Consider the following 13742-nt stretch of genomic DNA (forward strand, 5'->3'; position numbering starts at 1 on the left):
AGACCCTTGGGTTCTTGGACTAGATTTGTGTGGTTTCTGTGTACCCACCATTATTCTGAGGTCCCTCTTTTTAAGGTGAAAGGTTTCGTGTTCATTTGACTGAGAAGTGTCCCTTCTGTTGGTTCATTGCTCACTTTCTGTGTTATGTTGACCTTCACCGTTCACAGTAAAGATAAAAAGTGAAGACAGGCCCACAGACCTTGAGGAGAATGTTTTGTTCACTTGTGTACCTAACACAGCTGTCAGCTGGACTGATCCTGCAAATAACGGTTAAAATTTAGATTTTATTCAAATGTTACTACATTAAATTGCGATATACCATAAATAACCAGAATATTTTTAATGGAGTGTTTTTTAATTAACATATTTGTTTAGAGAGATTGAATATTGATAAAGGAAATCTGGTTAATTTTGACTCTAAGATCCTTGGGCCGGCCACTGAATGAATGAACTGAGCTGTCTTGGGGGGGACAACATAGGGGAGAAGACCGTGTCATTGTATGAGTCTGTTGTGACACCCTGATGTTCCCCATGGCGACGGCAGCCAAAGAAGAAGGGAAGAACTAAAGTAACACGGAAGGTCTCTGCTGGTGCGTGTGGGCAGTAGCTTCTGCCCGGCTCCCCGGCCTCTGTCCTCCCCCTCCAAGGTCAGCCCCGCACCGCCCCCACTCTGTCTTCCGCAGCACACACTGGGTAGACCCGGGCACTCCCGGCCGGAATCCGGTCGGGTACAGGGGTGCGCAAAGGAGGCTTCCAGTTGGTGCGGGAAAAGAATTAATTAATAAATACTGATAACACAGGAACCACTCTCTGTGTTCCGTGTGCTCACAACTGTGAACCTGCTTTTGCCCGCCCCTGCACACCCGGTCCTCTCACGATCCCTCTGTCTCTCGTCTCCCACGTCGTTTGGGAACCGCTGCTCGCCAGACGAGTTCGCCACACTTCTTCCTTTTCAGCTTCAAACTGTCGGAGGAGAAATGCGTGGACTTTGATCTCAGACAGATGTCGCTTAGAATGGGGTGCTCCACCTGTTTCTTAAGTGTGCGGCCTCTCTGAATGAAGCTTTAGTTTTCTCATTTGTGAAGCAGGAATAGGACCTGCCTCACAAGATCGCAAAAATCGAATGTGACAGCGTGTGGAAAGCAGTTAGCTAGTACTGAGCACACAGGCGTTCAGTAGTTTAGTGTCTTCTCACCATTCTAAGTTAGAAGAAAACATGCCATAAAATTTATTAAGAGCTTTTTAGTACTATCACAAGCTTCCTTTCCTCTTTATTTTAAAATATTGTAGATGTACAATACAACCTGAGAGTGTTTGATTAGGATAGACCTTACTATGGCCCTGGCCAGTGGAGCGACGCCCTGTAACTGAAAGGCTGTGGGTTCGATTCCCAGTCTGGGCAGATACGTAGGTTGCAGGTTCAGTCTTCAGTCTGGGCCTGTACAATCCCCGGTCCAGCGCTTACAAGAAGGCAACCGGTCAATGTGTTTTTCTCTCTCTGCCTTCTCTCCCTAAAGGCAGTGTCCTTGGTGAGGATTACAAAGAAAAAGATAAACCTTATTTTGTCTCTTTTATCTTATATATATTTCTCTGATTGATATATATTTATACTTAAAGAGTATGACTATAAATGAAATATACTTTGTACAACTTGTCAATGTCGAATGTAGCTCAGATGTTTGCTGACTCCAACTTACGAAAAACCCATTTATTAGTTTCTCTTTAATATAGTAAGGTATCAAGGAATTACCTTTAGCATTTAGTAAACTCAAGATCTATTAAGATTTCTTTTTTTATGGAACAATGACACTTATCATAAAATGTAGAAATTGTATTAAAACTGAAAATATTGGGTCTTTCTGATTCGTATGTTTGGATCTTTAAATAAGTCAGTTTGATTTAAGATAAGTATCACTTATTTTTAATTTAAAAACTTCTACTTTGAGTAATAATACATTCATGTAGTTCGAAATTCTAGAGGTACAAAAAGGAACACAATAATCACTTACTGTCTCCCTCCACGTGGTTGCTTCACAGAAGGTTCCCAGTGCTGCTCATCATCTGTATTCTTTGCAGTGGGTTTGCTTTAAAACCTCAAGCCTTAAATCTCTCCACCGAGGAGAAGTAGGGTTTCCGTGGTGACATCGCTAAGCGGACACGCAGTGCACCTGCGTGTTTGCTCCGCACCGCTCTTCTGTAGCTGGTGCAGCACCAGGAAGTCTGAGGGGAGCGAGGTGATCGACTCTGTTTCTTTCGAAAGACTAGTGATTTAGAGCCTCCTGCTTTTCTCTAATTGTGGTTCTGATATACCTAAACAGTTAAGTCAGACTAATTCCTGTTTGTTCATAAATGCTAATAACCAGGATTTTCAATGTTAGAGCAGTGGCTACTGTAAGTTTTTGCCCCTTGTCTTCTTGCATGATCTTTCACCCTGTGAGACACGGTGACAAACAATAAAGTTCGTATTTACTTAAATGGGCAGTTTGTGGCATGTCCTTCAGCATATATATCCTCACCTGCACACCTTCTGACTCTAGGATGTCACGTCATTTCTCATAACAACTCCAAGGACTCTGTCCAGTTCCAAAGCACCCTCTGGGTGATCAAAAAGAGAACATGATGTCTAGTGTAGATTTAGATCCGTGTATTTAATTCTTTGAAAACTGCGAATTAATATATGATAATTTGGTGTTTCAAATGTTTACTAGCTATATAATCTAAAAAAAATAATTTTTAAAATTGTGTCATTTTGAGAAATGGCTGCTTTGCTTTTTAAAAAAAGCATATCCTGTAACTTACTCTGAAGTTTCCAAGACTCCACGGGAGTCTCACTGTCTGAGTTTGGGTGACGAAACCTCAGCTCGCCTGGCCCCAGAGGCCCCTGCCCGCCTGCCCTCTCTGCTTTGAGACTGCCGTACTGAATCCTTGACTCTCTTCTTCCTTAAATGGTTCGTTCTGTTCTATGCCGGTTGAAATACTTATATGCAGAATTTCTGTATGTGCCACAGTTTTATATTTATGTTTCGCTTCACGAGTGCAGTTGAATGCCAGGTTGGGCCACGGTGGCACATTAGGTTGTCTCCGGGGAGCCCCTGGTGTTGATGTGCATCCCTGGGTCACACTGCGACGGATCAATTCAAATGCTATTATCGTGCACAAGTATACGCCAGGTTACTTTTCTGTCAAGTTTTTATTTGCCCAAATAACGCCTCAGCCACTTACAGCGTTACGAGGTTTTGTGCATTTTCCCTTGCTGGTTTTGCATTTTATTACTCAAAATGAATTAGCAACATTTAATGACTTTATTGTTATTTGAGTATTCATCTACCATTTGAGTTGCTGGGTTAGGCTAGGTCATCTTAACAATGATGCCAGTTACAAATTTCCCCCCTTCAGAAGACAAAGATTAGTCAACTAACTTGGCCATCACAAACCACGTCTTTTCTGTAACACATACTTTGTCCAAGCGATTAATAGTTGCAACCTCTATTTGTTTCTGCCAGCTGGCTATGGAAACAACTCACTCATCTGTAGTTCTGAAGATCCCTCTGCAGTCCCTCGTGTGGGGACTTATGCACTAAAGCATACACTGAGCAGGTTGAATGCTTGCTGCAAGGCAGGGACTCTGCAGGCTACTGGATTTACAGAAATGAGTAGGACAGCACCCTAAGTGAGGGCCAGTACAGGACTGGCCAGTGCTAGTTATGCCAGTAACCTTGCCGTAAGCTCCAAACAGATGTAGCTAACTGGCCATGACCCCGACCCCCCACCCCTGACCCCGCCTCAGCATCGTCTCAGCTGCTGGGCAGAACTCAAAGAGCTACTCAGCCCACCAGGTAGGATTGACTCCTTTTGAATGCTCAGGCACAGTAATTCTAACTGAGGAGGCATTTTTTTAGCAGTCAGTCCTATTCTTAAGGTCTTTTGAACAGTGAATGTCCAACAAGTTCTGAGAAGTTAGAATATCTAGACTTTGAAAGTGGCCCAACATGCCGGTATTGGACAGACCCCACGAAGAGGCTTAACTCGGAGTTTTTAGAGTCACTAAGGTTGACTTTTTCCTCTGCCTTTGTTGCTCTGAGAATGTATGTATAAGTTACTTTCAATTAAAATAGTGATTTAATAATGAATTTTTTCATTATTAAAAAGCTGTGGGACCGACCAGCTTTTTAGGTGATTGCAGGAAAACAGAAAAAAAAAGTTACAGCTATAACTAATTTCTAATGGTTTAAGTTGGAATTTACTTTAACTACTCAACACTATTTTTAAAAATAGAATTATTATTTTTAGATGCGAATTTGGACATTGGATCTGGACATGACACGTGTGGAGAGACATCCTCAGAGAGTTACAGTTCTCCCTCCAGTCCACGGCATGACGGGAGAGAGAGTTTCGACAGCGAAGAAGAAAGAGACCGAGGTTTGCTCTTTGGAGGGGACAGGGGGGCAGTGGAGGGCAGTGCGTGTTGTCTCTTAAAATGGGTCCAAGGGGAGTAGCTTTATGTTCTCATGAACATCATCACTGATTTTTAATTCAATTGGCGTAAAGAATATGTAGACCAGTGACTTAGTAGGTCATAGCCATGTTGATTTGAAAAAAAGAACACTTCACTGCACATGAAATTAAATAGAAAGAAGACAGCCATAACAAAATGGAGAGTTCGTGCAGAGGGATTGAAAACTTAGGTGCACACATATTTATAATTTTTTGCTTCCTGACGGATTGACCCTTTTATCCTTATAACGTATCCTTCTTTGTGTCTAGTAACACCTTTTGTCTTACTTTTCATCTGATAGTGACACAGCCGCTCCGGTTCTCTTTGGGGCATTGCTCGCAGGGTGCCTCTGTTTCCATGCTTTCACTTTAAACCTGTGTGTGTCTTTGAATCTCAGGTGTGTCTGTCACAGCACGTAGTTGGATGATGGTGTTGTAGCCACTCTGTCCACCTCTGTCACCTGATTGGAGTCTATGCTGTATTTAAACTTATTGTAATTATTGATAAGCCAGGATTTACATCTGCCATTTTGGTTTTTGGTTTCTGTATGAATTACTTCTTCAATGTTTCCTTAAACAGAGGTTCAGAGGCAGCCAGAAATGAGAGTTCAGGATCCTTTTAGGTCTTTCCTGGGCATGCATACAGCCCTAGACGTGAGTGTGGCCTTCCAGATTCCCAGGAATACATCAGAGCTTTCAGAACTCCTCGTGGATGTCTCATTCTCCTGTTTTTCCTCCACAGTGTGCTGGTCCCCCTCCTTGTTGGCCCTAATGGCCGTGCTGCCTCAGGCCACCAAGCCCTTAAACAGTTGCTGCCCATCAAAGTGGCCAGTGCCCTGTGGGTAAAGGACTGTGAAAGAGTGAACGCAAGTTGCCAGACGATCAGATAGTGACAGTCTTTGGGGATGGCTTCTGTGGAGCTCCACACCCATGCTGCTGCTAGTCGCTGCCCGGCGGCTGGTTTTCCTGGCGACCACACCTGTGAGACTGGAAGGTTGTTACAAGGCTTCTTCAGAGCTGGAGAAAGGGAGATAGGATTAGGATTAGGCGAGGGGAAACGCCACAGTACTTGCAGTTCTTACGAGACTCAGCTGTTTTTCTTGAAGCAACACTCCTCAGATTGCTGCAAGTCTTTAGTTAATTTCCGCAGGTCTGAAAATTTTGATTTTGACAGTGTTTGCCAGGACTCTCGTTGCTTTTAAAGAGTGGAGTGTGAGAAGTCCTTAGCCTGCTATTCCAAAAGTGGTGCCCCCAAAACATGCAGGTTGAGTGAGGGTGTCGTTTTCCACACATGCCCACGACATCCGAGCCTTTTGGTTGTAAGGTGTCCTGTGCTGCCGGCAGTGTTCAGTGATGTTGCTGGGCTCACCCGGGGAGCTGGGGAGGTCCTCAGACCGCAGCGTTGCAGCCATGTGTGGCTGCTTCCTGGGCAGCCCACCGCTCTCTGAGACCCTAGCTCCTGCGCTAACAGGGTCAGGTCACGCCTCAGGGTCAGTGGCACTGGTGCTGCTGTGTCATGTACAATTAAAGCCAGTCTTCACTTTTGCAGTCCTTTTCAAGTCCTACCAAAAGTTTCACGCAGTGAGAGCTTGCCCCCCACGTGTCCCAGCCTGCGGCCGCACGGCCTTTCTGATCTGCAGAGCACACCTGCACACGGGGGCCGCTGGGCGCAGTTAGCAGGGACTGCACGAGCCTTCTCCGACTGAAGACTCCTTCGGGGCTGTCTGAAACGGGCAAGGGCTAAAGATCCACTGCAATTTGAAAAAAAAAAAAAGCTTTGATTTTGAGTGAATGAAAAGGTGGCCTGGAAAAGCATATGGCTTTGTTGCTATTGTTCTTACTGGTCCTAATGAAACTTTACTTTTCAAAGTCAACATAAAAAAAAAATAGGACAGAGCCTATCCCTAAATAGCTAGATGAGTGCTTACAATGCCCAGAAAACCACTGGGGACCATTTGAAATCGGGGTCGTTTGCTGACTGAGGAGGCTTTAGGCGCGCCCTCCCTGGAGGCCGCAGGGCCGGCTCTGTCCCCTGGCCTCACCCAGCAGCGCAGGAGGCGCTGTCCCCTGGCCTCGCCCAGCAGCGCCTCGCTCTCTCCTCGGCTCCAAGGGCCCTGCTTCTGCTTCTGTAACTGGTTTCCCGAGTCCGCACGGCCCAGCCGCTCACTTCTGCTTCTCTGTAGCTTTCCAAGTAAAGGTTCTCTTACAATTTGAGGGGGGAAGAAAAGAAGGTTGTGTCCAGCTCATATAGAAATTTAATTGACCAAATGTTTTAACTCTGTACTCATAATTATGGTACAGATACAGATACAATGCCTTAAATAAGTTATTCATCTTTGGATACTTTTTTTGTTTGGTAAAGCTTAGCAATAAACACCTCATTAAGGGGAGTTTATGCTCCACAAATTGGAGCATAACTCCATTTACTCACAAATTGAATGTCTTCCCTGAAATGTACATTCTAATAATCGAGTTAATGACACCATGGACAGCCTGTCACTGAGCAGGTTCTGTTTAACCTTTCTCCAGAAAGACTCGAATGATTTGTTTTTAGTGTTCTGTTTAAAATATTTTTAACATCTTAGCTGAACATAGCTAGCTATTACCTGAATAAATGTAAACATTTAAGTATGTTTTGCAGTTCTGCTTCTATTTAAGAAAAGAGATGGCGGAACAGGCACCACGGCTAACCGCGTGCTCTCCGCACACGTCACTGCAGCATCTGGGCTCACGGTGTCTCAGCACTGCGAATGAGATTTTATCTTCGCCCCTTTGCACGGAAAGTCAGGGAGGCGGGGGAGTCTGGATTCATGCTCTTTCCGCATACAAGCCAAGGACGATGCAGCAATAAACGCAGGCGCCGGCGGTGTGGCTCCTGCCCCTGCTGCGCTGCTGCTGGGTTAGGCGCTGCCTGGCGACCCCGCCCCCCCGGCTTCCGCGCGCTCGCGGTAGGGCTGCCTTGGACGCTTGACACTCTCTGCGCCACTGAAACAGTTCAGCGAGAGAATGTTTATTTTATTCTGGAAAAACTCTCTTCCACTTCCTGCCCCTAGATATTTGAGTTGAATACACTCTGAATTGAGCTCCTTTAAACTGTATCATTTATGTGCAACAAATACAAGACCTTGGGTTTGGCAGTGCAGACTGTAAATCAAGTGAATTGTCTAAAATTGACTGGTGTTAAAAATACCTGATCCTTTTCTCAGCGATAAGGTGGAATTAATATATCTCTGTATTTTGCATTGTACTTCATTGTCTCCAGGTAACCTTCTGTTGCTTTTCTCTCCACTGATTTTTCTTAAAGACTTTACATTTTTTACCAGTTTTAGGTTTACAGTAAAATTAAGGAAAGTACAGAGATTTTCCACACATGTTCAGCCTCTTCCATTTTCAACATAGTTCACTAGAATGGCACTTTTTTTTTTTTTTTTTTAAACCAAGGATGAGCCAACCCGGGCGCGTGGTCACCGCCCAGAGGCCGCGGTGTACCTGCGCGCTCCCTCTCGGTGGCGCGCTCCGAGTGGCCTTGGACGAAGGTCCGACAGCACGGTCTGTCGGTCTGTCCTGGCACCGTCACTCAGAATCTTCTCTGCCTGGCAGTCTCCGTGCTCCTGGTCCGCCCTCCGCCACCCCCCACCCCCCACCCCTGGCCTCCGTTGGTCTTCCTTTTGTCTCCATGGTGTTGCCTTTTCCAGAATCTCTCTATTTTTTAAATAAAGTACGTAGAGAGCCAAAAATCAAAAGAAGGCCAGGTTGGCCGTGAGGGAGCCGAGGGGCCCCAGTTACTCCAGTCCCAAACGTCAGAGCTCAGGTCAGACGCACTGAAGCCCCCCTCCAGCAGGGGCGGTGGGAGTCGGCCCCGGTGTCACGCGCCTCTCCGTCCTCTCCCGCAGACACCGACAGCAACTCCGAGGACTCGGGGACGCCGGCCACGCGCAGGTTCCCCGGTTCCGGCTCCGTCGCCCAGACTGCTGCCGTCCCGCCCCCGGGAAACATCGCCTCCTTGGGAGACGGGAGCGGAGGCCTTCTCGAGGACCCCGCCGGCGCGCCCAAGTACCCGCACATTTCTTTCATGCCGACGCTGCACTGTGTGGTGCACAGCGGCGCCCAGAAGTCGGACGTGGTCGTTCCTGCCCCCAAACCCGGCGACGGCAAGACAATAGGCATGCTGGTTCCCGGTCCTGTCGCCCTTTCTGCACTGAGGGAGTCCGGCGCGACCCCCGTGGGGCTCCTGGGGCCGGCAGCTCCTACTGGAGATTCAGAAAAGCACCTCGAGCTGCTGGCATCGCCCTTGCCCCTCCCGGCCACGTTCCTCCCGCACGTCCAGAGGCTGAAGCTGCCACCGCCGCAGCCGCAGGGATCCTCCGAGGGCTGCGCGCTGAGCGGGCCGCCGCCGCCGGCCGGGGGCCTGAGCGTCGGGTCCCTGGGCGCTGCCTTCCTCCCGGTGCACAGCCCAGGAGGGTTCCCGGGCTCTCCTGGGGCTTCCACGGACCCCGTCGCCAAACCCGCCTCCCAAATGGCGGGACTCAATCAAATGGTGCCTCAAATGGAGGGAAACGCGGGGACAGCCCCTCAGCCCACCAGTGTGAACGTAGTGCTCTCAGCAGCCGGCCTCTCGGCCGCTCAGCCACCAGCCCCCTACGCCCTGGCGGGCTCGCCCCTCGCCGCCGCGGCAGGGTTGCCCAGCCAGACCGCCGCCGCAGCGCCATCCGCGCAGGCCCAGCCCGCGGTCCCCACGCACACGCCGGGCCCGGCGCCCAGCCCGAGCCCCGCGCTGACGCACAGCACCGCGCAGAGCGACGGCGCGTCCTACATCAGTGCGGTGGGGAGCACGAACGCCAGCGGCGCCGTGCTGCCGCCCCCGCAGATGGGCTCGGGGCCCTGCGGCTCCTGCGGGCGGAGGTGCGGCTGCGGGACCAACGGCAACCTCCAGCTGAGTAGCTACTATTACCCCAACCCCGTGCCCATGTACCGAGTCCCCCCACTCTTCCCTCTGCCGTCCATGTGCAACGGCAGCTACCTCAACCAAGCACATCAGAGCAACGGAAACCAGCTTCCTTTCTTTCTGCCCCCGGCCCCGTATGCGAACGGGCTGGTGCACGACCCGGTCCTGGGGAGCCAAGCCAGCTACGGCCTGCAGCAGGTGGCGGGATTCGGGAGGTACTACGCCGTCTACGCAGCGCCCGGTGTGGTTGCCAGCACGAGCGGCTCGGGGCCCAAGAAGAGCGGGAACGTCTCGTGCTACAACTGCGGCGTGAGCGGGCACTTTGCCCAGGAGTGCAAGCAGGCGTCCATGGAGGCCAGCCAACAAGGTAACCCCGAGGGCTCGCAGCGGACTTGCTCGTAGTGGGCCGCGCCCCGCCTTAGTGGCCGCGAGGGTTCTCCCCTGGCCGAGTCGTGGGGTGTGTTTGCGGATGTGGTTCTTGCGGACGGGACGGCGGAGCCCAGCGCAGACCCAGGTCCCAGCCCCGGGGAGTTCGCAGGGGCTCCGTCTCCGAGTCCGGAGGAAGCCAGCAAGGCACTTTTGAAGGAGTAGAGTGGGAATTCGTGTTACAGAACCTCCCATCTCTGGCTTGCGGCACTTTTTTAGAAAGCTACAGTCCTCTTTCATAAAGTAAGGAAAATTTTTACATAGTGAAAAACTAGGAAGTAAGACAGTCATCTGACACGTAAGGTTTTAGGTATTAGTGTCTGTGCGCATTACCAAGGGGCCCGGTGCACCCCCCACGTGCTTTCCCTGCCCAGCAGGTGTTTTAAATTAAATGCTGTTGCATTTTAAGGAACAAAGTATTTTAAGCACTGGTTTGGTAGTAAGGGAATTTGACCTAAGTTGGTTATTATTGCCACCAAAAAAATAGGAAGCTGTTCTTAAATAAGTATATGAGTAAGGTACAAAATTCCATATACACCTCACACCGTTATCTTTCACTTGTGTGTGTTTTTTGTCATTTTGCCAAAAACAGTCTTGGATTGGGAGTATATACCTGGCACTTTTAAAGCTTTTTTATTCATTTATTTTATTTTTAGAGGGGAAGGGAGGGAGGGAGAGAAACATTTGGTTGCCTCTCGCACACCCTTAACCAGGGACCTGGCCTGCAACCCAGACATGTGCCTTGACCGGGAATCGAACTGGTGACCTTGCGGTTCACAGGCCGGTGCTCAGTCCCCTGAGCCACACCAGCCAGGGCTACTTGGCATTTTTAAAAGAAGCTGGAGCTTGACAGCTTTAGGTTGAACTTAGAGCACAAACTTCAGGTCACTTTTGAAAAGTAGCATATTGGCCACGCTGGCGTTGCGGGAGTGCGGAAGAAGAGGCCTCCTTCTTCCCCGCGTGCTGTCGGTGGTGGTTTGCGACGCGTTGCCTTGTGAGCAGTGACTTAGCCGTTCTGTCTCTCCCGTTCTAGGCACTTACAGACTGAGGTACGCACCTCCCCTCCCCCCTCCTAGTGACACGTTGGACTCTGCAGACTGAACCAAGTAAAGCTTGCCTGCCTGATACGTGAAGGGGGTGGGGGGGGCCGGGGGGGCGTGGAGGGCAGGAAAGGAAAGGTATTCTGTTCATGTTTCTTTGTCTACACATTTCCGGAATTTCTATGCAGTCGGGGTTTCTCCTGTTTCCTGTACCAATGTCCAAAACAGAAAAGGACGCATTGCTTTTGAGCCTCCGGTCTCCTGGTTCAACAACCGGCTTGTCTGTGTGACCCGTGTAACTTAAACATCCAAACTATCAAAAGGAACATGGATGCGTGGTGTTTCTTTTTTACACTGAATACTTGCTGTGTGCAATGTTTACTGAATCTTTAAAACTGTGTATTTGACCTTTTTTTTTTTTTTGACAACACTGGTGGCAGTCATATGGTTTTGAAAAAAAAAAAAAGATGCTCTGCTTCTTCCCCAGCTTTTCTCACTCTCACCCTAAAGCACACTGTTCTCCCTGCCCCCCTCCCGCTCGCCAGCGGCCCCTTGCAGGGCGGGTGGCCAGCGCCCTGGTGCCCACCCTTGGAGACTGCTCTGCACACACGCCGAGGGCCAGCCGTTCCACCCGAATCTCGAGGGAGGAGTCAGATTCCCCAGGGCATGTGCGTGTGTGCGAGGAGCAGCGTCACGGAAACCCACGCACGCGGTGCTCGGTGTCCGCCTGCACGCTGAAATAAGTGGAAGCAGTAAAACCGTATAACCCTGAGGAAACATGATGTATGAGGTGGACAGAGAGCTTTTTCTTGCAAACAGACGACCTTTGTGACGCATCACCCTTTGTAGCCCGTTGGCTCAGAGAGACGGCAAGTGAACGAGCCGGCGTGGATGGTCTGCGTGTCTGTTGGTGGGGCGGCCGGCCTCACTGGCCGTCTGCCCCGGTGTCGTGCTCGGACGCCGCCCGAGTGGCAGCCCTCCTTTCCCGCGCCACCTGTCCCAGTGTTACGTCGCGGTGAACACGCGTGTGCTGTGCTTCGCCGCAGCCCGCACGCACAGAGCCCTGCGTCCCTGCCGGCGCCCGGCGTCAGCGCCCTGCCCGGTCTCTCGTCGCAGAGCCGCTCCCCTGCCCGTTCCCCGCTGCGCTTGGTGAGGATGTGAAAGACTGCTGAGCGCAGCACGGTGTTGATCATGTCCGTGTCCTGTCACTACGTTCAATGCTGCTGTTTTTAAAAAAAAAAAAAAAAAAAGGTTTTTTAAAGCCAATCTATGTACTAAATTGCTTCCAGGTAATCTTTGATTTCCTAAAGTGCACTGAGGTTATCTGGGAGATCAGGGGCGTTCCTCGGGCTGCCGCGGCCCACAGCGACGGGCACCTCCCGCCGCGCAGCTGCGGGTCCGGGGGTCCGGGTGGGCTCTGGTCCCCGCGCCTCAGGGTGGAGCCCGAATGAGAGGTTTCTGTCCTGCGCGGCACCTGGGTGTGCGGCACCTGGGTGTGCGGCCAGGGAACGTCGGTGTTTGGCGCTGGCTCCGAAGCCTGACAGATCGCTTAAACAGAAGGAAACACTTGAAGAAAGAAGGAGCTTCCTGTCGTGCTTCCTAGGTAGCATTTATATTTATGGCACCGATGTACATTTTGAAACTTTCTTTCAGGGGTTGGGAGTTAAAGGGGAAAGGGTGGGGGGTGGGAAGGGGTCAAGGAAAGCTTTAATTTAAAAAGAAACAGAGTTCGAGTAAAGGAAATTATTTTGATTAATTGTATTTTATTTGATCTGGGCACTTTTGGACCACGTTATTATTAAATATTAACTGTTACGCTGCCGCAGAGTCGTTCCAGTGAGAGTTCGGACGAGCCGCGGACGGGCCGCGCCGAGGGTCGCTTGCCAGTGTGCTCCACGGAGCCTGTTTCCCGGTCTGAAATACTGTACTGTACCTAGGAGGTGTGCTGCCTTCTCCTCGTTTGTATGTTTACCATATACTTTGATATTTGAAATGTTATGTACTGGAAAGGCCACTTATATTTCTAGAACAGATTGGATTTTATGCAACCTTTTTTCCTTGAATTAACAGCAATAAAAAAAAAATGAAAAACAGCCTAAGAGTTGCGCTTTACTACAAATGTTACAAAACTGAACCACGGGAGGACATGCCACGTCACTCATTACGTTTTTCCCGCCGAAGAACCAACCCGCCGTCGCCCTGCAGCACAGGCGCTGAGCCCGAGCCAGCTGCCATCCGGACGCCCCTCAGTGCCCTGGGCAGCTGGGCCCCGTGGTTGGCGGGCGACCCCCAGAAGCGGACACTGCACGTCCGTGCTCCCTGGACACGCACTGCGTGCTGCCCCGGCAGCCAGGCAGAGTCCTCGTCACCCTGGAGCCGTGTCACTGGGTTAGGCCTTTCCCACTGACAGTGTAGAGGACACAGTTTGCTTTCTCAAATGTATCAATATGATTTCGTTTCCCCAGCAGCTCTCCCCGTGCAGCGCTGCGTACCTTTATGTCATGGGTCAGGCCTTCCGTGACCCAGTCTCACGCCAGTTTTCGTACCGTCATTGATTTCTAAGAGATGGGGGGGCGGCACTTCCCAGGTGTCTGTGCATCAGTCACGGCCTCTGGCAACGACTAATGTCTTGTCACTCCGCCCAGGCCCCTCGGGGGTCCCCCAGCTCTCAGGGCACGGAGTGACCGTCCGGGGCCACCTGATGGAAGCCCCTCTGCCTCCAGAGGGCGGGGCGGGGTGGGGGGTGTGACTCACAGGGCACCAGCTTTCCGCTTCAGCCAGCGAGTGTGCACCCGTGCGTGACACACGCAAGCCCCTCTGCGCTGGTGCGCGGGTCT

The 13742-nt window shown here is 50.4% G+C and overlaps 1 protein-coding gene across 1 annotated transcript in view; it reads left to right on the top strand.

The window, feature by feature from the left end:
* The window catches only part of ZCCHC2 (zinc finger CCHC-type containing 2), a 50392-nt gene extending 37394 nt beyond the window's left edge, over positions 1–12998 (top strand). The window contains exons 12-14 of the mRNA XM_045849695.1: positions 4291–4419; positions 8388–9806; positions 10899–12998. Of these exons, the coding sequence (XP_045705651.1) occupies positions 4291–4419; positions 8388–9806; positions 10899–10966 (1616 nt within the window). The 3' untranslated portion in view covers positions 10967–12998. The remainder of the gene's footprint in view (positions 1–4290; positions 4420–8387; positions 9807–10898) is intronic.
* Positions 12999–13742: the final 744 nt, after the last annotated feature.

This window comes from Phyllostomus hastatus, unplaced genomic scaffold (genome assembly GCF_019186645.2).
Source record: "Phyllostomus hastatus isolate PE091 unplaced genomic scaffold, TTU_PhHast_1.1 phas_contig_80, whole genome shotgun sequence".
NCBI classification, from domain to species: Eukaryota; Metazoa; Chordata; class Mammalia; order Chiroptera; family Phyllostomidae; genus Phyllostomus; species Phyllostomus hastatus.